The sequence below is a fragment of the Danio aesculapii genome, chromosome 10, assembly GCF_903798145.1.
Source record: "Danio aesculapii chromosome 10, fDanAes4.1, whole genome shotgun sequence".
In the NCBI taxonomy this organism is placed as follows: domain Eukaryota; kingdom Metazoa; phylum Chordata; class Actinopteri; order Cypriniformes; family Danionidae; genus Danio; species Danio aesculapii.
Genome location: NC_079444.1, coordinates 45,577,916 through 45,600,260, shown reverse-complemented (window position 1 = coordinate 45,600,260; position 22,345 = coordinate 45,577,916). Strand labels below are relative to the sequence as shown.

The 22,345-nt window shown below is 39.6% G+C and overlaps 1 protein-coding gene across 2 annotated transcripts; it reads left to right on the top strand.

Moving 5' to 3' along the window:
• Nucleotides 1-697: 697 nt before the first annotated feature.
• LOC130236094 (dual specificity protein phosphatase 26) lies at nucleotides 698-22,023 on the top strand. Of its 2 annotated transcripts, XM_056466668.1 has the most exons (4): nucleotides 698-887; nucleotides 16,658-16,857; nucleotides 20,426-20,637; nucleotides 21,820-22,023. In XM_056466668.1, the coding sequence occupies exons 2-4, from the start codon at nucleotides 16,679-16,681 to the stop codon at nucleotides 22,020-22,022; spliced, it is 594 nt and encodes a 197-aa protein (XP_056322643.1). In that variant the 5' UTR covers nucleotides 698-887; nucleotides 16,658-16,678; the 3' UTR covers nucleotide 22,023. The 2 variants fall into 2 exon arrangements, with proteins under 2 accessions (XP_056322643.1, XP_056322642.1); XM_056466667.1 differs by lacking the exons at nucleotides 16,658-16,857; nucleotides 20,426-20,637; nucleotides 21,820-22,023 and adding exons at nucleotides 7,368-8,700; nucleotides 11,335-11,898.
• Nucleotides 22,024-22,345: the final 322 nt, after the last annotated feature.

Sequence of the window (22,345 nt, the reverse complement as noted above, 5' to 3'; positions counted from 1 at the left end):
CTGAACTGAACTTCTACTCTGAAAACTGAACTACACTGTTTCAGGTCACTATAATCTTCTGTGAAGCTGCTTTGACACAATCTACATTGTAAAAGCACTATACAAATAAAGATGTATTGAATTGAAAAGAGAATGCTAAAGTTCCCGGATGCTCTATTATTTGTAGAACATTAGCGGGTTGGACGATACAAATTCGGGTAAAAAGTGTAAACAAACTACAAACATGGCGGACTCGCGAGACCAACCGTCAAGTAGAGAGGCTTCGGTAAAGATGTCTGAATGACTGTTTATTAACATCTAGCCAACTGGAGAATATTAAATCACATTCTCCGTGTTATATTTTACACATCTGTATTATACGAAAGACGTGTTTGGACATTAACCTCTAATTTTTAATTCTGGAAACACCTGAGGAGATTTCTCTGCATGACAGACTCGTGGACGGCAGATTAACCTCCTGCTGCTGCTGAATATAGTAGAACATTAATTAACACAACAGAACGGTAAATGGTAATGTTTGAACACTCTGTTACACACCCTAAAGTATACACTTATTAATCCTAAAATGTAACAGTACATATTTTTAGCACGTAGACGCGTAAACATTCGGGAATGATCGCGCGCGTTCTCGAGCTAACATCTGCATGAGTGTGTGCGAGTGCACAAGAGTGCGCGCGCGTGCACCCGCAGAGGCGCGTGCACGGACAGAAGGATCACTCCAGCGCTTCACAACAGCAGCAGCAATAACACTAATATCTGTCATCTGTGTAGTGATATTACAGTAATATCAGCGCGCGGGTGTTTGCAGCGCGAAATCTCATGCATCTGGATGATTCAGCAGAGAAGAAGCAAACACCAGATCTGCAGAAACATCGCGTGTGTTTGAGGTAAGACGCACACAAAGCTGGATCTGAATTAAACACACTACATGTTTCTCTGTAAGGCTCGTTTTATTCATGTCTTTAGGAATATCTCATGTAGGAGGATCTTTTCTCAATCCAGATGCTGCCATTTTGTTTGTTTCTCTAACATGGCTCTGATCGCTCATTTCAGCAGATGCCACTTTAATATAACGTTACGCGACTTTAAATCATTTAAATACACACAGTATTGGCTATATTCGCATAATTTAAATGATTGTTCATTTTAAAATAAGTTAATTGTGTAATATATGTTGTATATATGCAGTGTTGAGCATAATTGAGTCTCCCAGATCTCTCGTTTACAGGAATATTTTCTCCAGGATGCTTTATCAGTGCAGATACATTAGATTAGTCAAAGACAAAGCTGATGTTTTAATCAAAAACACTGATTACAGTCTAAATGTTACTACACACAATTTAACATGTTGGGGAAAATATTAAATTACATTGAAATAAACAAGAAAAATCTAAATAAACATGAAAATATATGAAATTTAGTTAAAAATTTGTAGTTTCTATATATATATTTTTGCAATAACTGATTTGAATTTAAATCCATAACCTTTCTATTCTTCTAGATGTTTGCTGACCAAACTCAATATAATAGATAAATGCCTGTTTAATAAAACTGATTTGTTTAAATGCACCAAAATATTCAACAGTGTGGTTCCAGAAGTAAAATCTCCAGTCATTTTCTCCATATTGATTTGATTTTAATCACTGCTGAATCTGACAGATCGGTTGTGAACAGTTTTAAAACATTATTAGTGGAATTTGTGCATTTTCAGATCCTGTGCAGACAATCCACCTATCAGAGTCACATGCTGCGTCCCAATTCGCCAATACTTGTACTGTGTCTTTAAAAAAGTATGTACTTTTGAGTGTGCAAGCTTTGGGACAAGCGACTTCCTCATTAGCGGACTGTTCTGTTGCTTAGTTACGAGCTGTCAGTCATCTCAACGCATCATTCACATTGCTGTCATATTTAATGTCCTACTATATTGTAGATTCAGCAGCAGGTTAATCTGCCATTGACGAGTCTGTCATGCAGAGAAATCTCCTCAGGTGTTCAGATAACTCTGTATTCAGAAGTGAATGTCCAAACACGTCTTATAGAAGCTCACAGTGTTGTTGCAGATGAACTATAACACAGATAATGTGATTTTATATTCTCCAGTAGGCTAGATATTAATTAATAGTCATTCATCTTTACCAAAGCCTCTCTATTTGATAGTTGGTCTCTTGCATCCGCCATGTTTGTAGTTTGTTTACACTTTTTACCTATGTTTGTAGTTCAAATTCACAAATGTGCAGTGTATTATGGGTAATATTAGTGGTTAGAGTATGGACACTTCTACACTTCACATGTCTACTCTACAGTTTGGGATGCACTAATTCTATTTTTCCAATACTATTTAGGATGGATAGTATGCAAATTGGGACGCAGCAACAGATTGCAATGCTACATAGATCTTAGGCTCCGCCCACTCACATAAAGCACTGTGATGTATTTTCTGGATAATCTGATATTTTGCTGTAAACTTGAAATACATTGTTTTATTTCCACATCCAGCAATTCAGAATGAAGTTTTTCTTTGTGGTTTTCAGTTTGAATGTGTAATTTGTAGTTTTTGACTTTAATAATGTTGGTAAGTTCACAGTAGGATTGTTGTGATTCTCCTGAGCTGGATGTTCTGGTTCATGCCTTAACCAAGAGTTTTGACAAAACAGGTGAAAATCCTATGGGAAAAATGATTCAGGAAATACTTCTGGAACAAACGCAGCTGAAACCGTGGGATAGCTTCATTTAATAATATAAAGACATGACGTTCTGTTCAGTATTTGTACTTGTGTTTTTCTCTTTGGTACAGCAGAAAATTCCCAGAATATTTCAGAATAATTGAGCACCGATGTGTCCTGCCCAAGTGTTTGTCATCATGTTTTAATGTATTAGTGTTATGGCTCGTTTCCACTCAGCGGTGCGGTTCCAGGGTGTCGGCAGGGTCTCAAAAAGTCTTTAAAACAATATTTTATGCCTTAAAAAGTCTTCAATTTACTGAAATATTGTGGTGTAGGTCTAAAATCTTTTTAAACAGGTCTTAATTTTCCTAAATCTATTAAGTTATCCAATCAGGCCAACGCTTATCCAATGATCAACAATCCATCTCAGTAGAACTTTTAACAAAAGTATTATTTTTAACTCCGTTTACCTGTAGAGTTTAATGATCTTTATTACAATATACTGCTTATTTAACGGTTCTCCATGTATTTATAGCTGCAGGGTGAGGACGCTGACCTGCACAGACTCTTGTGCTTATATTTAGTTTATTAAAGGTATAAAAATGGTCAATTTCTTTTAAAATAAATGTTATGAATAAAGCACATATAGAGTTAGCTTGTTTTGACACTTTATTTAATGTATAAAGTATGTACGTAATGTAAAGCATTTATAATGTATGGCTTAGAAATAAGTCAGTTGAAATATTTTTTGATGAGGCAAGTGAAATCTTTTCCGCAGGTCTAGTTTAGTGTTTAGTCCTGTGTAAGTCTGACATTTCATTCATAATGCTCTTAAAAGATCTTTAAAAGTCTTAAATGTGACGTGATGAAACTGCAGTATCTCTGGGTTCAGTACAGTACAGTACAGTGCGATTCATTACTCATACATGTCGCTGCTGTTCATATGTTGGTGGAATATTTGGAGTTTCTGAAGGAGAGCGCCCTCTGGCCTTCAAAGGACATTTACTGATCACCGGACCCTGTTCTCCTGATATGACCCATATTGATAATCATTTTTGATTTGTGTCAGCAAGCTCAGGAACTCCTTTAGAAACAGCAGTTACTGACAGCTCTAGAAAACAACAATGTTAACAAGAGCTGCACAATATATGGCAATATTACCATTATTGCAATAATGATAAGAATAATAGTAATGCAATATATGTATTGGGGTGAATTACATGTAAATATTTGCACAATATTTTAGTTTAAATTAGAATGAATCACTTCTGAAAATATCTTTAAATAGCATAACATAAATGATTTAAAGTCAGAGCTAATAAAAATAGCATTTTTCTAGAGAAATATTATAAGGAATATCTATGATCTATTATTAATGCTCAACAATAATATTGCATATTGTGTATTTTCCCAGTATCGTGCAGCAGACGGATTGGGAAAGTTCTCCAAATGAGCTCTGTTTCAAAGCTCCAGTCCACTTTCATAAATGAGGTTTATAACGACACTACAGCACTTACATTCTTCATCACGGCTGTAGCAGATTCACTTTTTAACATCACTTTACAGAATTATAATGTCCTCAAGAATGAAGGATTTTTGCACCTTGAATGTGTTGATGAATACTACATTATTCTGCTGTTGTATACTCATGATCTCATCAGTGGCATGAAGGGCCGTTCACATATAGCTTTTGTGGGTGCAACTTTGTTCTTTTCAGTGGAGGTGTATTAGTTTGCATGCCTCTTTTGCACCTGGTTGCACTAACCAACCCGTTTCACTCTTTGTATGGAATATGCCAATTTCAGTAATAACGATAGACCAATACAGTAGTAACAGTGGACCAAATACTTCAGACAAACACAGTGCATCTAGACACTGCAGTGCTTTTTAATTTTTACCATAATAAAACTTGTGTCAGAGCTGCAGCAAGGGTTTGGCATCCTCTAAGAGAATGGTGGATGGTTGCCTAGCAGCAACAGATGAAATGGGAGCATGAGCGAAGTCGGTGAAGGAATCAACGTGCATCATGCTTTCCACACGTTTTAGGCAGGATATGGGACAAAATGGTCTCAAAGTTACTATAATATGACTTATTGCAATCAATTCTGTGGCTATATATTGCACAGCAAAAAGCATTGATCATGACAGGCCTAACTATTGACGTCATTCTCACTCAAAGAAAGCCATTGGGGCTGTTCACATCTCGCATCTTTTGCGTTCAGATTTGTTATTTAAATGTATATGCATGAGAAGATTGCTCATATAGACAGAGGAAGCGGCACATCTTGTGATTTCCAGTCGTTTTAGGCACAACGTGATCGACTCGGGCAGCGTTTTCAGAGTGAGAATACGTTGGTCATTAGGCCTGTCACGATAAATCATTTTTGTTGATAAACCAAACTGAGCTTGGGTAGACTGTGTCTGAAATTAAACTAGCTACTCCAGTAGCTACCACAGTACATTTGAATCTACTACACGATCATTAGAAACGTACGTTATATATAGTATGAATGCAAGTAGTATGAATGGAATTCAGATGTACTACATCTACCATTTGTCATGATCATGTGACATACCTGCATCAGTTGCGTTGTTTCACTCCCATTCATGAATTTTCTCACGGTGCATTATGGGATAGTGTAGCATCCATCGGATGCGGAATAAGGGGCCGATCACACCGAACACGATTTTTTGCGTTGAGAGGTGTCTTTTTTTAACGATTTACTAACAGCCACGAGCGTTTTGCGTGCTGCTTATGCGCCCTGCGAACCTCGCATTTGAAAACAGTCAACTCTGAGCGGAAAAGGCGCGTTACGTCAGCTGAGACTTTTGAAGATGGAGGAGAGAATTGTGGTCGCTGATTTGAGCTGTATGACTTCACAGATCTTGAATATCACAATATTATTAAATATTAAATTATATTAATATCAGCAGCAACACTCGCGCACAATACTCAGCTGATCATCCGCATCAGCCGGGATCATCCGCATGTCTAGCAGGTATATAAGGTTTCCATATGAACCGCAGTTATGTTAGTTTGACGTTTGACATTCATTAGACATTTGATTTCAAGCCAATTAAATTCTTTGCTTTTGTCATAGTTTGAGCCAAAAATAGGTCAGATAGGCGTAAATATGTGTCCTTTATATTGCACAAGGCTTGATTTCTCGCAAAAAAAATTTTTAAAAATTAACTGTCGGCGCAATAGCCTGGTGGTTAGCGCGTCGACATATGGTGCAGTAGCACGTCAGGGCGTCACGAGTTTGAATCCCGGCTCGAGGACTTTTTCCTACCCTACCCCCCCTCTCTCTCTCTCCAACTTCACTTCCTGTCCTAAATACTGTCCTATCTAATAAAGGCAAAATGGCCAAAAATAAATCTTAAAAAAAATTAATAAATTAACCATATAAATGAATTAAACAATTCAACCATATAAAGTTATACAATAAAACCAGCACCAAAATGTTCAGAAAAACATTCTGCTTACTGCACAAGACTCTGGTTTTGGAATCAGCACTTTATTTATTTTATAATATCTTTAAATATCTTTTATTGTAGAAATTGTAAAAGTCAATTAAACTCTGACACCATTTGAGATTAAATATTCAAATCAACTCTAAAACTGTGTGTCGCCCACAATTGAAGCACCTCTCTCCTCAAAGGGTGTTAGTTCAGCATCCCCTGTTCGCTCCACACTTTGACAGTGCGCCGCTGTTCTCCTCTTAACCTGCACCTTTACATCAGACCACACATCTTTTTTAATTCACTCACAGTGCGATGTTCAGACCCCACTGTGTTAACCGTGTCAGCTAAACTATCCCACTCTATTTTTTTCCTTTTGTTATTAATTCCAGAGGACAAACTTCCAAATAACACAGTTTTTCTCTGGTCTACCTCTGATAGGAGCACCTCCAATTCACATTCTGTCAAGTTTCTCTTCTAGCTTGCTTTAGCCATTGCTTTTTTATTTGGTTTTGCCAAAGTCATTACCATATTCATTAGGGGGAGGAGTCAGGGAGGGGTTTTGCGCTCGTGCACATGCGCTTAGTTTCACGTTAATTCAGATGTACAAAGAGGATATGTGTGGGATTCAGCGTTCGCAGTGTTTCATACATCTGATTTGTTTACTGCGTACACACTGTGCATACGCAATGTTTTAGTATGAATTCAACACAAGTCTTTGTCCATGAGGCCCCTGGTGTTTTTAGAATGTAAATGCGCATTCTGTGTGATCGGCCCCTATATAGGTCATCTGGGTATTTCTTGCCTACTGTTTTTCGAATACTATGAATTGATGAAAGGAGGGAAGTATACAATTTCAGACACAGCCATGGTTCATTGCTGTATGCCATCATTTTATTACGGTGTTGTGATTCAGATGTGTATTTAAAATGCCATTTCCTGTGTTGTCGTTCACCTGGCTTGTTGCACATGCAAATGACCTGAACCAATAAGCATTCTAAGTGTAGCTCCACCCTTCAGGTACTGTTTCACCTGCTAGGTACGCCTACAAACACATCCCAAAAAAAGTTACGTTTCGTCATTTTGGTAACATTCGTATTTTGGTAGCAACGTCTGGCACTGGACACGGAAATAATTCTGTACTGTACTGTACTGAACCGTACCGCTCAGTGGAAACGAGCCATTACAGGATATCCTAACAAAAATAATAATAAATGTGACTTCCCTGGACCTTGCTTGCAGTTTATTTTGAAGCTGCACAATGGAGAGCTGGTGTGATGCTGAGAAGAGCCCAGCTCATCTATTTGAGTCCAATGAAGAGGAAAAATACGCAACCCTACAGAGAAGTGAAGGAACGATGGAAGAAGAAGCGTTAGAGTCAGACGAGGAGATTTATAAAGTTATTGAAATAGATGACAATACAGAGTTTGGCCCAGGCTATCACTCTTATGATGAAGAGGACCCAGAGCTACACATACCTGCAGAGACGGATGCTGCTTACATGTCCAAAAATGGGCACATATTGTGGAGTCCTACACCTCCTCCCAACGAACATAAGAGATTTCCAAGTCATCTTTTCGAGAAAATGACCCCTGGACCAACAAGCTTTGCGTGCTCCAATGCCCAAGACATAAAGTCAACGTTTGAATTGTTTTTCCCAGATGAGATTAAAGAGATGTTGATGCAGATATCCAATTTAGAGGGCAAACGTGTGTATGGTGCTGCCTGGAAGGATCTGGACTGGACGGATTTGCAGGCCTTCATTGGTATCTTGATTCTGATTGGTGTCTATCGATCTAAGCATGAGTCCGTGGATAGTTTATGGGATGGAGTATTGGGGAGGCCAATTTTTCGTGCTACTATGGCGCTCTACACCTTTAAAAGCTGGTCAAGAGTCATCTGCTTTCGCAAAAGAGATCCAGAACCAGGCCAAAAGAGTGGTGATAAACTGGCACCAATACTGAACGTCTGGGATAAATGGGTTGAACGCCTGCCGCTTATGTACAATCCAGGGCAAAACCTCACTGTGGACAAGTGCCTGGTGCCTTTCAGAGGACGGTGTCCCTTTAAAATATACATGCAGTGCAAACCAGCTAAATACGGGATTCAAATCTGGGCAGTTTGCGATACCAAGTCCAGTTACGCATGGAACATGCAGATCCACACTGGGAATCCTGCAGACGGCAAATCAGAAGAGGACCAGGGAATGGGTGTGGTCCTGGACATGACATCCGCTTTAGAAGGACACAACATAACGTGCGACCACTCCTTCACATCGTACGCTCTGGGAGAGGAGCTGTTACGAAGAAACATCACCATGATCGGGACCATCAGATTGAGCAATCCTGAGCTTCCACCTGCGCTGTTATCAGTAAAAGGCAGAGCCATGAACTCCTCAAAGTTCGCCTTCACCGATACACACACGCTTGTCTCTTACCATCCCAGAAAAAATAAGAACGTGCTTCTGATGAGCACGCTGCACAGAGAAGACACGGAGAGCAGCAACGAGCTGAAGAAACCACAGATGATCCTGGACTACAACAGCACCAGAGGCGGAGTGGACAACTTTGACAAGGTATTTTAATGATTTTTGCTTCATTTGTTCCCTTTCACAATAGACTCGATTAGCGCTGCACAATATTTGCTTTCAGCATCGCTGAAGTGATCATTTGCAATAGTCACACTGTAGGACATGCAGTGTTGAGCTTGGATTAAAATGTATCATGTGATTCTGAGGCCTGTGACTGTATGAGGAAGTCATTAGCCCCTTTCATACAAACAGACCTGTCTGTAAGTGTGAACAGACCCTTTCTGAAAATACGTTCCAGATATTTTCCAGAAAGAGAAGTTGTAACATTAGCGTTAATTTGCCAGAATGCGGCTCTGTGTGAACACAGAAGTACAATTGCTGGCAAGAGTGCGTTCACGATTAGATCACGCTGATGCGAGACTTCTACTCCAGCCAATCAGAACACTCAGATTCGTTCACATCTGCACTGTTTATGACAATAAAAGCCTTGAATGTTTTTTCAGACACATTTAGCTGCTAGATGTCAGTCAGGTAACATTTCTATGTTCCTTCTTAATGCCAACTGTGTAAAAAAGTAGTGATTAAATGCTTATTATAAGCCGCTAGGGATGCACCGGTAACATTTTTTTGGATCCAATCCGATACCAAAATTCTGAGTATCGGCAGATACAGATCCGATCCCGATACTGTGCCGTTTTTTTTTTAGGCCCAGTTTCTATAGTTCTGGTGATAAACTCAATAATACAGTATATCTTCTTTAGTAAAAATAACAGACCTACAGGCCTACAGAATCTAGCTAATAACATGATGCCTGCTGTAAACTGGGCTACATTATCTGAGCATTGGTCATGACATTGATCTGTTGTGCTCCAGCTTATGTTTCCTTCTTAATATTAAGATTTTTCTTTGAAATCTGCAATAGGCTACCACTATTGACCCTAATCATAACACAAACAGCTCTGTTAAATAAAGTATTAATATAAATAAAATTGCAGTGAAATATTCACAGTTATAGAGTAGCCTATAACCAAATACTTTTCTGTTAATGACAATCCATATTGCGCCGTCAGTTTCACTTTTATTAATTTAATCAACTTTGACCACAATCAGCCAGGCTTTACAAACTAAGTCAGCTAAATCAGCACAAAGGGAAGAAATCAGTGCATTGAGGATCTGTGCTGTGTATTACTGAGCCTTTCTCATTTAAAGTTTCAGGTAGACCTACTCTGTGTGTGTTATATCTCTCTCTACTCCAGTGTTGTGAATGCGATCTGCTGATCTATATAACAGACACAGCGCATCATGATTCAGAAACAGCAATCAACTCCTGCTGCAGGTCAAAATGAAGCCATTTAATGCTAAACTAAGCGCATTTCTCCACTGATTCTGTATATTAACAGGAGCTAAGAGTCTTGATGAAAGTGTTTCGTGTGGTCATGAACGCCACACACAGTGTGAATTGTGAATGAATGAAGAATGATTGACAGGTGCAGCAGAGGGAAGCGCTGAACTGAACTTGAGTTTAAGCATGTGAATATTCATCTGTGCTTCACATTCAACTATAGAATGGCTTCAGAACATTTAGGATATAGTGGCCTACATGACAACTTTCTTGGCCCTTATAAAAGGCTATCTTCATGGCTTTTGTTGGCTTATAAACACAGAATATAGCGCACATGCAAGATTGGATTTGGATCGGTACCATCAGCAAAAATATGCGGTATAAACTATAAACCGCTGTTTGTTTACATTCAAGCTCTGCTTCCTTCAGTTGCTTGACGCGTGTGCTCGTGAAGCAGCGGGTGAGCGCCAGCACACACACATATTAGATCTTGACATGTCAAAATGTTCCTCCATATGTTTTCATTAAAGTTGTTCACAACACTGATCCAGCTACAGAGTTTGTAATGTAGTCAAGTGTACAAATACAAGCGCAGCCGTTTAGAGCTTATATCTGGTTAATGATGTCAGAATTTATCAGTATTATCAAATGGATGTGTGAATGGTCTTCTCCAGAAAAATCCTGAAACGTCCTCGCCTGTGTGAACAGCACTTTTATTGAATTTACTGGTGTATAAATATAAAAATAAAAATAAATATAAAAATGTATACTTTTCTCTAAAGATACAGGACTTTTTGTCTCTTAACGGTTACCCCTGAATATCGTTATCGCAATAAATACCGGAAAATATTGTGATATATTTTGAGGTTATATCATCCATTCCTGATGCTGCTGGCGATTTTGTTATTTTAATTTAAGATACTAAAATAAAACAAGTATAAAAATGTATACTTTTCTCTAAAGATACAGGACTTTTTGTCTCTCAGTGGACACTTCTGAATATCATTATGGCAATAAATACAGGAAAATATCCTCATATATTTTTGTTCATTTCACCAATCGTTGGTGTTTGCAGTTTTTGTTTAATTTCGCCTCCTGCAAACATCCACATGTACATATATTTAATTATAGTAAAAAAATCTAATATTTATATTAAATGTATACATTTTCTCTGAAGATACAGGAATTTTAGCCTCTTATGAATACTGTTATCGCAATAAATACCAGAAAATATGGTGATATATCACGTCCTTCTTGGTAGTTTATGAGTAGAGTTGGAGTTTAGTTAGATCCCTAATGCCTGTGTGTTGTTGTGTTTTGTTTAATGTTGTCTCCAGCTCACCTCCACATATACCTGCCAGAGGAAGACCCTGCATTGGCCCATGGTGATTTTCTTCAACATGTTGGACGTCTCAGCCTACAATGCGTTTGTGCTGTGGATGGACTTACACCCTTCATGGGAAGCGCAGAAGACAAACAGGAGGAGGATCTTTCTGCAGGATTTGGGAAGAGCTCTGGTCACACCACATTTGCAAAGAAGAGAGCGTCTTCCTCGCTTACCGAACTCCATCAATATGATTATTGAAGCACAATCGGCTCCCGAAGATATCCAGCGATGCATCCCGCCAGTTACAGACCCCAAGAGGAAAAGGTGCGAGCCCTGTAACAGAAGCACCTATGGTGGCAAAAGGAGAGACACCAAAACCAGATTAACATGTGACAAATGCAACATGTACATTTGCAAAGCACACGCTGTAATTACCACGCTCTGCTACCGATGCACAAAGGAGTAAATGCACTGCTAATGCGCTATGTGCTGTTTAATTTAATGTTGTGAAATGTGATTGATGTTGTCTTGAGTAATCAAGTGATTGTTAACTTTATTACGAATGTTTTAAATAAATTATGGAACAAAAACAATGTGGTGTACTGTCTTTTTATAGCAATGCGATGGTGAAAACTCATGTGTCATTTCTTCATAGTCATTTGATGTCAATTCCATGCTTATATCCAGAGCTTGACATTAACACCTGCCAACCTGCCGAATGCAGGTGGATTCCAGCTGTGGCGGGTTAGACAGACACTCACACTAGCCACTTTGCTTTAAGAAAACTACAATTTAAAATGTATTTCCAACCAGCCATAGTTCGACAAAAAGGATGGCCCAATATTCGTGCAAATGTGATCTTAGAATCGAGAAGCAGTACGACTGACACAAATAACTGTGTTCACGCGAGCAATAGAAAGCAGGTGAATACCTTATAAGAGGATGATTACTCGCGCACACACAGCTGATGTGATGCGCATGACTGTTAAAAAGCGCACGCGTTCCCGCTTACTTGCATGAAGCGACCGTGCCTAGAGAAAACACATCTAATGTGATCAGTTCTCTTTGAAATGGACTGGACATAAAGCAATGATCCTGCACCCACAGTCACTGCTTTTATTTAGAATTATTCTTTGAACAGATTATTAACAAGGCTAACATTAACCGTTAGCATGTGATCATCCTTTCATTATCACTCGCGATGTTTTTTTTCACCTGCTTTCTTTTGCCTATAGTTATTTGTGTTGATATGGTTTAGTTATCATTTTTATTGCTTTAATATGAGATTAACTCCTCGGTTATGTGTAACTGAGGACCTTTAGCCAGGTCAGATTACTCTGCATATTTTAGATATATGACAATAATAATTTTTTTTAATTGTCTTTTTTTTTTTAAAGAAGAGTATTGTTGAATTGAAATTTGTGGCTAAGAAATAATTATTTATTTTTGGTGTGGTCAGGGATAAGTTTGGTAAATCCTTAATTCTGGAGCCTGAAAAATCCTGTGAAATAAAAACTGATTGTAATGTGACACAACCCATTTGCTCATGCACAGTGAGCCAGCTCACACACAACACACACACAAAGTGCAATGAATAAGGAGGCATGTGGACAACACATCTAAATCAAGTCAAATTTATGCATGGAAAACATATTTTCCCATCTAAATTGTGGCTAGTGAAAATGGCGAGTGGTTAGTAATGTTGGAAACCCTCTAGCCACAGTGGCTGGTGATCAAAAAAGTTGTCAAACCCTGCTTATTTCATGATGTTTATTCAAATAGAATATGCTAAGTTTAAGTTATATACGATGTATTTTCTTTATATGAAAATTGTTGATGGGATTTGCGTGTAAATAAATATAGCACAGCTAGTTTAGCGATGTTATTTTAGTGATGCTACGCTTATTTTAATCAGCAGTCAGGCTCTGCAAATCAAAACTCTTTGAAAATGTCCAGTTTGTTCTGAATTACCAGATAATAATTATGGATTCTATAAGCACAAGACTTTTATTTATACAAGTTGCTGCAGCTTCCTGATTGGTGGATTGGCTGTACGGCATCATGGGTAATGTAGCTTTTTCGCACAAATGTTATAAACACAGTAGGATTAAAATGAAGTTCTTTACCTGCATACAAATGAGTTCTGCAAAAGCACAATGCTCAGCAAAGTGTCACCAAGGAAATGTTATTATGTAATAGCATTAAAAATATGCGGCGCGGTGGCTCAGTGGTTAGCACTGTGTTCTCACAGCAAGAAGGTTGCTGGTTCGAGCCTCGGCTGGGTCAGTTGGTGTTTCTGTGTGGAGTTTGCATGTTCTCCCTGTGTTGGTGTGGGTTTCCTAGCCATCCAATCACAGTGGAGGAGGGGCGGGACTATACCACGCAACTAATATAATAATCCTCTAAAGATTTTCAACTTGTAACGGTACAGTGGGACACTCTGTATTATAGCAACCGACTGATAAAAAACCCCAATAAACATAATAAATAATATACATGATCATATAGCATGATCTTTGAGCTGCAAAACACTCACAGCTGAGCATCATAGAGCCTTTTCACAAGACTGTTATGATGTATTTAACAGTCATCAGCATCTTAAATCCTTGAATATTTGTAATATTTATATATATATATATATATTAAACGGATGAATATTTAAATGTGTTTAATTATGTATTAGATCATCTATGCATCAGATTACAGTAAGTGAAAAAGTGTGTGTTAGTATATGTGTGTATGTGTGCAGGACAGTAACTCTGCATGATCTTCTCCTCTCTCTGCTGTTATCAGTCTCACAGTATTGCTCTCCTCTTCTGAAAGTCTTGATAACACCATCCTGGAGTTTCTCTCATTATTTCAGCTCACAGGATTGTAGAATAATGATGTGTTGAGCTCTCACATTCACATTCACTCTGAGTTTACACACTATCAGCACTTCTGCTGCTGAAACACACGAGGGGGCCGGTCATGTTTCTGGTGCACAAAAACCCTTCGGTGGTCACGCAGCCTTAGGCCCTGTCCACATGCACATGGGTATTTTTCAAAACCGCACTTATTTTCTATTTGGTTTCACTGTTTGTCCTCATGAAAACAGGATCAGGACTGACACTTTCTGAAAACTCCAGCCAGGGTGAAGATTTTCTAAAACTCAGAGTACAGTGTTGATGATACAGCTGGAGTTTCTCCTCATGACGTCTGCGTGTGCTGTCTTTTACTTTACTGGTAAACACAGCTGAGCTCACACCAAACACGGGAAGCGTGAATGAAGCAAATTCTGCACATTTCTGGCAAACATATGACATATTTCACATTGTTCAACCGCGGGACTGTGATCTGCCTCTGTCATCACGTTTACATTGACCTAAATGCAATTTACTCACAAAATAAACTTAATAGGGTAAATGCAGAGCTAGTGTTAGTGGTGTAACAGCTAGAAACTTTGTTTTAACGAACAGAACATGTAATATGTTGGTTGGTAATATTAATAGCAATAGGGTATATGCAGAGCTAGTGTTGTTCTCATACTGATAACCTTCCGGTGAACAGTTAATGTGACTTTTTCCTGTTTTATACGCTTCCTTTTACAGCATCGATGTTCTGATGTAATTAAAATATAATCAGTTAATTAGACTTCAGAGTTTATTTAGTTGCTCAAGTGTAAAACGAGATGAAAAGCCGTTTACACGCACGAACCCTTCAGAATCAGCAGGCTAGCGCAGAAGCTCCATTGAATACACTGGGGTCAAATAAATGCTCATGTTTTAAAGACATGAGGGGAAACTGTAATGTAAGGCAGTGCTGCTTGTACAATCTGAGAGCCAGTTTATATCAGATATCTCTCAGCCAGTGGAGATCGCTGACTTTTAAAGAAAACAGACCTTAAACGCACTGATTTTGTAATGGTATACAGTTCACCAGAAGTGCTTAACCCAGCCTACTGACACATTAAAAGAGCTTTAGCATACTTCCACATATACCCTATTCCCTGTTTAGTGTGAAGTTGGTATAAAAGGGTCATTATCGCCCCCTGTTGGTTCATCATGCCTATATCATGCCTACAACATCACAGTGTGTTGTTGCATTTTCATGTGGACAGAGATTTGTTTTTAAAAGCGAAAGCGGGAGAAACTCCCTCATAAAAAGACCTGTGGACGTGTGGAAATAGCATTGTTTTAAAGATTCCACTCACTGTCCTCCAGGAGCAATGGGTTTTGTTTGGATTGTTTGTGACATTATTGTGTTTATGAGCTGCTGTATTACAGCCTGATCAAATACCAGCTCATGAATACACAGTGTGTGTACAGCGATCTATCAGCCAATAGCTGTGTTTCCATCTAAAGATGTGACTTGGACAAAACTGTCATGGCATCAAACATTAGCTTAAAAACAGCGTTTCCATCCAGTCAGAATATCCTCCTCAGCTCCTGCTACTCCTGCACAGATATCACTGAGAGAAGTGGAGTGTGCTGCACTGTTGGGATTCTCCACTGTGGTGTTGGTTCTCCTCTAAGAAATGAGCTGCACCTCAGAAGACCAAACGCAATGAACGTGGTGAATGTGGTGGCTTTTGGAGGCGTGAGACGAGAGCGCAGACAGATGCTCAAGACAGTTCTGGAGGGAAGAATAATAGAAGAAGAATACTGAAGCACTGTGATGACAGACTGACAGAGGCAAAACCGGTGACAAATATTGTCATGTTTTCAGAAATAATGAGTCAAAATGAAGTGAGTTTTTCTGTAAAACAAGCAAAATAATCTGACAATGGGTAAAGCAGAATAATCTTATGTCAAAAGGAAAAGCAAGATTATTTCTCTTCCCCCGTTTGGCAGATTATTTAGTTTGTTTTAAGGAGAAACTCACTTCATTTTGACTCATTATTTCTAAAAACAAGACTATATTTTCTGCTTGTCTAGAGGAGGGTGTATAATTTTGACTCCAGCTGTATATAGAGCCAGATAATGGTGCTGTAAATGCAAATACAGTATTTTTATAACACAAGTGTAAATGAGCGGGCGACGCGGTGGTGCAGTGGGTAGCACGTTGGCGTGGGTTTCCTCCGGGTGGTCCAGTTTCCCCCACAAGTCCAAAGACATAGTATAGGTGAATTGGGCAGGCTAATTTGTCCGTAGTGTATGAGTGTGATGAGTGTGTATGGATGTTTCCCAGTGTTGGGTTGCTGCTGGAAGGGCATCCGCTGTGTAAAACATATGCTGGAATAGTTGGCGACTCCGGATTAATAAGGGGACTAAGCTGAAAAGAAAATGACTGAATGAATAAAAGTATATATGAGTGTTTCCGGCTGGTGATTGTTGTTGTGTGTTCACTCGTAGCTCCAGTGAAGGCCAGTCCAGATGGCGTTTATGTCCAGATTGTCTCGGTCTCGCAGTAACTCCAGATCTCCCAGCAGAAAAGACTCAGAGAAAGGCTCTCCTGTGCTGACGGTGGCTGAGTTGGAGCGTCTGCTGTACACGGGAAAAACCGCCTGCAATCATGCTGATGAAGTCTGGCCCAGACTCTACATCGGAGACCAGTGAGTACACTAAACATTACAGACCTGCACTCTTTCTGCCGTTCTTGCTTAAAGTTTTTGCCTAGTTTCTAGTCCAAATATCTAACAATGCTGAAATCAAGAAGCATTTTCTAGACAAGAACAAAGTATAGTCTTGTTTTTAGAAAATAATGAGTCGAAATTACGTTGTTTTTTTATTAAAATAAGCAAAATTATCTGACAATGGGAAAACTAAATAATAAACTTGTTTTCACTTTAAAATAACATTACATTACTTAGCCATTGGCAGATTGTTTTGCTTCTTTTAAGAAAAAAAAGCCAACATTTGTCCTGTTGGGTGGTTTTTATACACTCTGGTTTCGAGTCTTAATTTGGCCTCCGCTTTCTCTGAGTTTCAGCAGATGTGCTGATTATCGCTGACAAATCTTATTTTGACACATATTTTGCAAAAATGCTTTGAAAATGTTCCAAAAGTCTTTACCCTGGGCAAATTGACGCCCCATTATAATCACATTTAATGATTGCAAAGCCATGACAGCATGTAATCATGCATTCTTGATCGCTGCTGGGATTAAGAGGGACAATTTGACATTGTTACTGTTGATCATCAGTTGCAGTGAAATGAAGCTTAGTTTCTGCCTTTTATATGGAGGATGGTGTGAGTGTTTATATAGCAAATCCATTTGCGCCACTTTGTGGACTCGTGGGTGTGCTGGTCTGTAAAGGAGGTGTGTTGAGGCGCATTGTTGGCGTGATGCTATTTTGAGGAACTAAAATAGACTGAGAAAAAGAGCAGCTGAGAGCAGCTGTAAAGTCTAGCGCTGAGCGCGTTAGTTGTGCGTCTCACTTACACATTACTTAATAAACACAGGATGTTCAGCAATACACAAATATCTTTACAGATGAAGAAGAATTAAAGCTATAAAATATTACAAAAATTACTTTCTCCATCAATATAAACACCACTGTCTCCATGCTTTCTTCATCTCGGGGGACTTTTTCAGTTCATTCATGACAACTTGATGTTGTATAATGTTATTATTATCAGCAGTATTATTGTTTATCACATGCAGATTTATATTTGTTTGATTAAAAACAAGCTTAGATTTGCCCACCTGTCAGGTTTTGTACCATATGGGCCATCGCAAGTGTGTTTGGAGATAACTCAATTGTTTGACCCCACTTCAGTATTATTGTTCATTTATTCCTTTGCTGGAAATTAGAACTGAATTTAGAAATAGTTTTGACACAAATCTTTGCTTAACAAAGGAAATTAAATATGTAGGTTAATGGATGTGTTCAGCTACAACACCATTTCCTTATCCAGGAAAGAGAGAAAGAGAAAGTAAAGAGGCTGAATGGAGGAGGCTGGTTCTTTATCCTCGAGCTGCAGATGCTCTGTTTAACTGTTTTCTCACTAGTGAAGTGCTCAGTTCAGTTTACATTTATAAAGTTGCCATGTAAATAGCAAATGCACAATGGAGCGACGCAACTGACTCTTAAAGGGAATTTGAGAAGAGACTCTGATTGGTTTATTCTCAAAACACACCTATAACTCATTAGGAGAATAAGCACAGCCCTGTTAGACCATGAGAAACAGTGAAACAGTATAGAAACAGTGGATTCTGACATGCCCGTAATGCTTTTGCGCGCTGCACTTTAGACTTTGCGCCTAGCTCATTAAAATAGAGCCCATTGTCTCTCCTCCCAACAGGAAAACCAGCAGTAATCAAGAATACGTGATTACATGCTGTCATATGCTTATTTCACACGGCTGCAATTTTAAAAGACCAAAGCGAGGTTGCAGTGGGAAGAAACCCAGAAGTATAGGATCAGCACTGTAAACATTGTCAACATGCTGTGAACTTTAAACCTCCAGGTGGTGCTGAGATTTCAGAGTGCAGATATGATGTAAACATCACTTTAATATCATTCAGTTCAGTTTACTGAAACAGTTAAAAGCAGATTAGGCATCAAACAACATCACAATCTCTTTAGGAGTGATAAAGCTTAGGTGTCCTCCTAGGCTTCAGTTCATGGCACCAGGTAAACACAGTGGGGATGTTTATTTGCTTTAGCCGATGAAACCCGGTGAGCGATAAAACAATGCAGTCCTCTGTATCACACCCCACTACTGAAAAAAACAGCTTAAACCAGCCTAGGCTGGTTGTCTGGTTTTAGCTGGTCGACCAGCCTGGTTTTAGAGGGGTTTTGGCCATTTCCAGGCTGGTCTTAGCTGGATAGGCTGGAAAATGACCAGCTTAAACCAGCTATGTCCAGCTTAAACCAGACTGGTCAAGCTGGATTTAGCTGGATTAAGCTGGTCATTTTCCAGCCTGACCAGCTAAGGCCAAGGTGGAAATGGCTGAAAACCTGCCTGGAAATGGCCAAAACCCCTCTAAAACCAGGCTGGTTTGAGCTGGATTTTTCAGCAGGGCCTCGGTATGTCTGTAATAGTGTTAAAGCACTGACATTTTAAAACGTCCATTTCCTGCTAACATTTGCCATAGTGTTCACTAGTTCCCAACAGAAATGACTGATTAGTTGTGAAGGTCACCAGTTCACCGCTCTTCACCGAGTGCAAATACAGATACAGGGACACTGGAGCATTTTAAAGTCACAAAGATCAGTCAAGTCATCAGCGGATCACTCGTCTGTGTTTGCACTCGGTACACATCGGTGAAGTGCAGTTAACTGATGACCTCCACGGCCAATCACAGTCATTTCTGTTGAGCATGCGAACACGATGGCAAATCAGCGCTGTTTAAGAGCTCGCTCAACGCTTAAATGTTAATGTAAAACAGCTTACTCGTGGCCACCTGAAATCAGTCTATGGCTTTATAATCAATAAATGTGATTATAATTGAAGTCAATGAATAATTGAAGACAAAAACAGACTGCATGGTGGCGCAGTGTTTCCGGTTCGAGCCTCAGCTGGGTCAGTTGGTGTTTCTGTGTGGAGTTTGCATGTTCTCCCTGTATTGGTGTGGGTTTCCTCTGGGTGCTCTGGTTTCCCCCACAGTACAAACACACGCGCTATAGGGGAATTGATCAACTAAACTGGCCGCAGTGTATGAGTGTGTATGAATTACCCCCAGTGATGGGTTGCAGCTGGAAGGGCATGCGCTGTGTAAAGCATATGCTGGATAAGTTGGCGGTTCATTCCGCTGTGGCAACCCCAGATTGGTGAGGGGACTAAGCCGAAAAGAAAATGAATGAATGAATGAATGAATGAATGAGGCAAAAACAGCCAGTAACATAACCAAAGGGGGTCAATCTGAACAAAACAGAAGGGTTATATTAAACAAATGAATCTTATTTCTTTTAGTTTGAAATAACATTGTCACCCCCCCCCATTATAAGATTATTTAGCTTGTTTTAATGTAAAACTCACTTGATTCTGACTCATTATTTCTGAAAACAACATTATATTTTGTTCTTGTCTAGAAAATGCTTCTTGATTGATCTTTAGATATGTGGACTAGAAACAAGACAAAAACTCTAAATAAGAAGAGTAGTTTGTCCAGTGTTGTGGTTTGAGGTCATGTTGTCTTCTCACTTCAGTTTTTAATAACAATATTAATTCCAGAGAGATCGCCTCGAACCGTAAGGAGCTGGTGAAGCTGGGGATCACACACATCCTGAACTGCGCTCAGAGTAAATGGCGCGGCGGTGCGGAGTATTACGCCGGCATGAACATCACATATCACGGCATCGAAGCCCACGACTCGCCATCCTTCGACATGAGTGTCAACTTCTACCCAGCGGCAGAGTTCATCCACAGAGCCCTCAGCGCTGGAGGTCAGTTCACGCACACGTCTGAGGTCCAATCCCAATTCTACCCCTTACCCCTACCCCTCGTTTTGCGTGTGCACGCCAAGAGGTAGGGGTGTCCCAATTCTCTTTAGCTTGAAGGCGTAGGGCTAAGAGGAAGGGGTGAATATCCCTTCGAACGAAGATTTTTCAGGACTGCACTCGAAACCAAGGAGTAAGAAAATTTCCCAGAATACTCCAGCCACAACGACAGTATTGCTGAACCCGAAAGTCATGAGATCCACAAATGAGTATTTTTTTGTCATTATTATGAATTTTTACGACAAACAAGCACATGTTTTAATATATTCATAACCGCATTCATGTTTTACCATCATGCTTTAAAAAAACGCTAAAAAACTCGCTAAATTTGGCGATCTGTAATCCATAATAACTCCTGTACAGCAGCCCCACACCATTCTGATACTGGAATTCCCTGTCAGTAATGTCTAGTGGCTGTGACTGAGCTGTTTACAGTGTCTGCTATAATGTTAATGTTGTTTTGTGTGTGTTTACAGATGAATATGGCCACTGTGTAAATACACAGTACATTACGATCTTATTGCCACATTACATATGATGATAAAATAAAATATACCTTCAGTGATCTCCTGAAGATAAATAACAAATAATAGCACAACTGGAATAACTCCAGCAGTCGCCATCGTCTGATCTCACATGAAGGAAGAGATGGCGATGACATGTGATGACGTGTGCTGGTGCTGTAGTGCTGTCCCAATTCTTAGGGGTACATTTTGAAGCCCTTCACCTTAACCCTCGGTTATAAGGGCCAAGGAGAAAAATAGAATTGGGATTGGGCCTAAATCTTCTGTTCATTTTCCACCACTCTGGGCTGATTCTGAGTCTTCATTTGGCCTCAGCTCTCTCTGTGTTTCAGCAAACGTGATGATTTCTGCTGATGAATCTTATTCAGACACATGTTTTGGGAAAGTGCTTTGAAAATGTTCACTCTGTTCAGATTGACTCTTCTTTGGTGATGTTGGTGCTGTTTTTGCCTCATTGACTTCCATTATAATCACATTTATTGATGGTAAAGCCATGACAGCAGATAATCATGCATTCTTGATCACTGCTGCTGGTTTCCCCTGTTGGGAAGAGGGACAATCTGTCATTGACTTTGCTGTGTGTGTCTGTATGTGTGTTCCTCAGGGATGGTTCTGGTGCACTGTGCGGTGGGTGTGAGCCGCTCCGCTACACTGGTTCTGGCGTACCTGATGATCCGGCAGAACATGACGCTGCTTGAGGCCATCCGCACCGTGAAGGACCACCGCGGCGTCACACCCAACCGCGGCTTCCTGCGGCAGCTCAGCGGGCTTGACAGTGTTCTGCGCACCAGCCGCAGCACCACATGAACACACATGTACAGACATTCACATGTACAGACATTCACACTCAAACACATATGAACACACACTTACAGATGAACACACACACACTTACACACAACCATACATGCATATGAACTCGCACATACACAAACACTCACACCATGCACACACTCTTACACACCACACACACACACAGCGTCTGATCTTCACACTCTCTGCTGTCTGCATTAAGGCCTCGGTATACTTGAAACTAATTTCGTTCTTCATTTGAGGTGAAAACGTGTTTAACTGTCGTGTAGTAAATACAAATGCAGTACATGCTGGAGCAGTGGACGATTACAGACACA

What these genes read in the sequence shown, in the direction of transcription:
- LOC130236094 (XM_056466667.1), top strand. Translation starts at nt 7,387, where the DNA reads ATGGAGAGCTGGTGTGATGCTGAGAAGAGCCCAGCTCATCTATTTGAG. An exon ending in GAGTGGACAACTTTGACAAG is followed by an intron (nt 8,701 to 11,334) that starts GTATTTTAATGA and finishes TGTTGTCTCCAG; the next exon opens with CTCACCTCCACATATACCTG.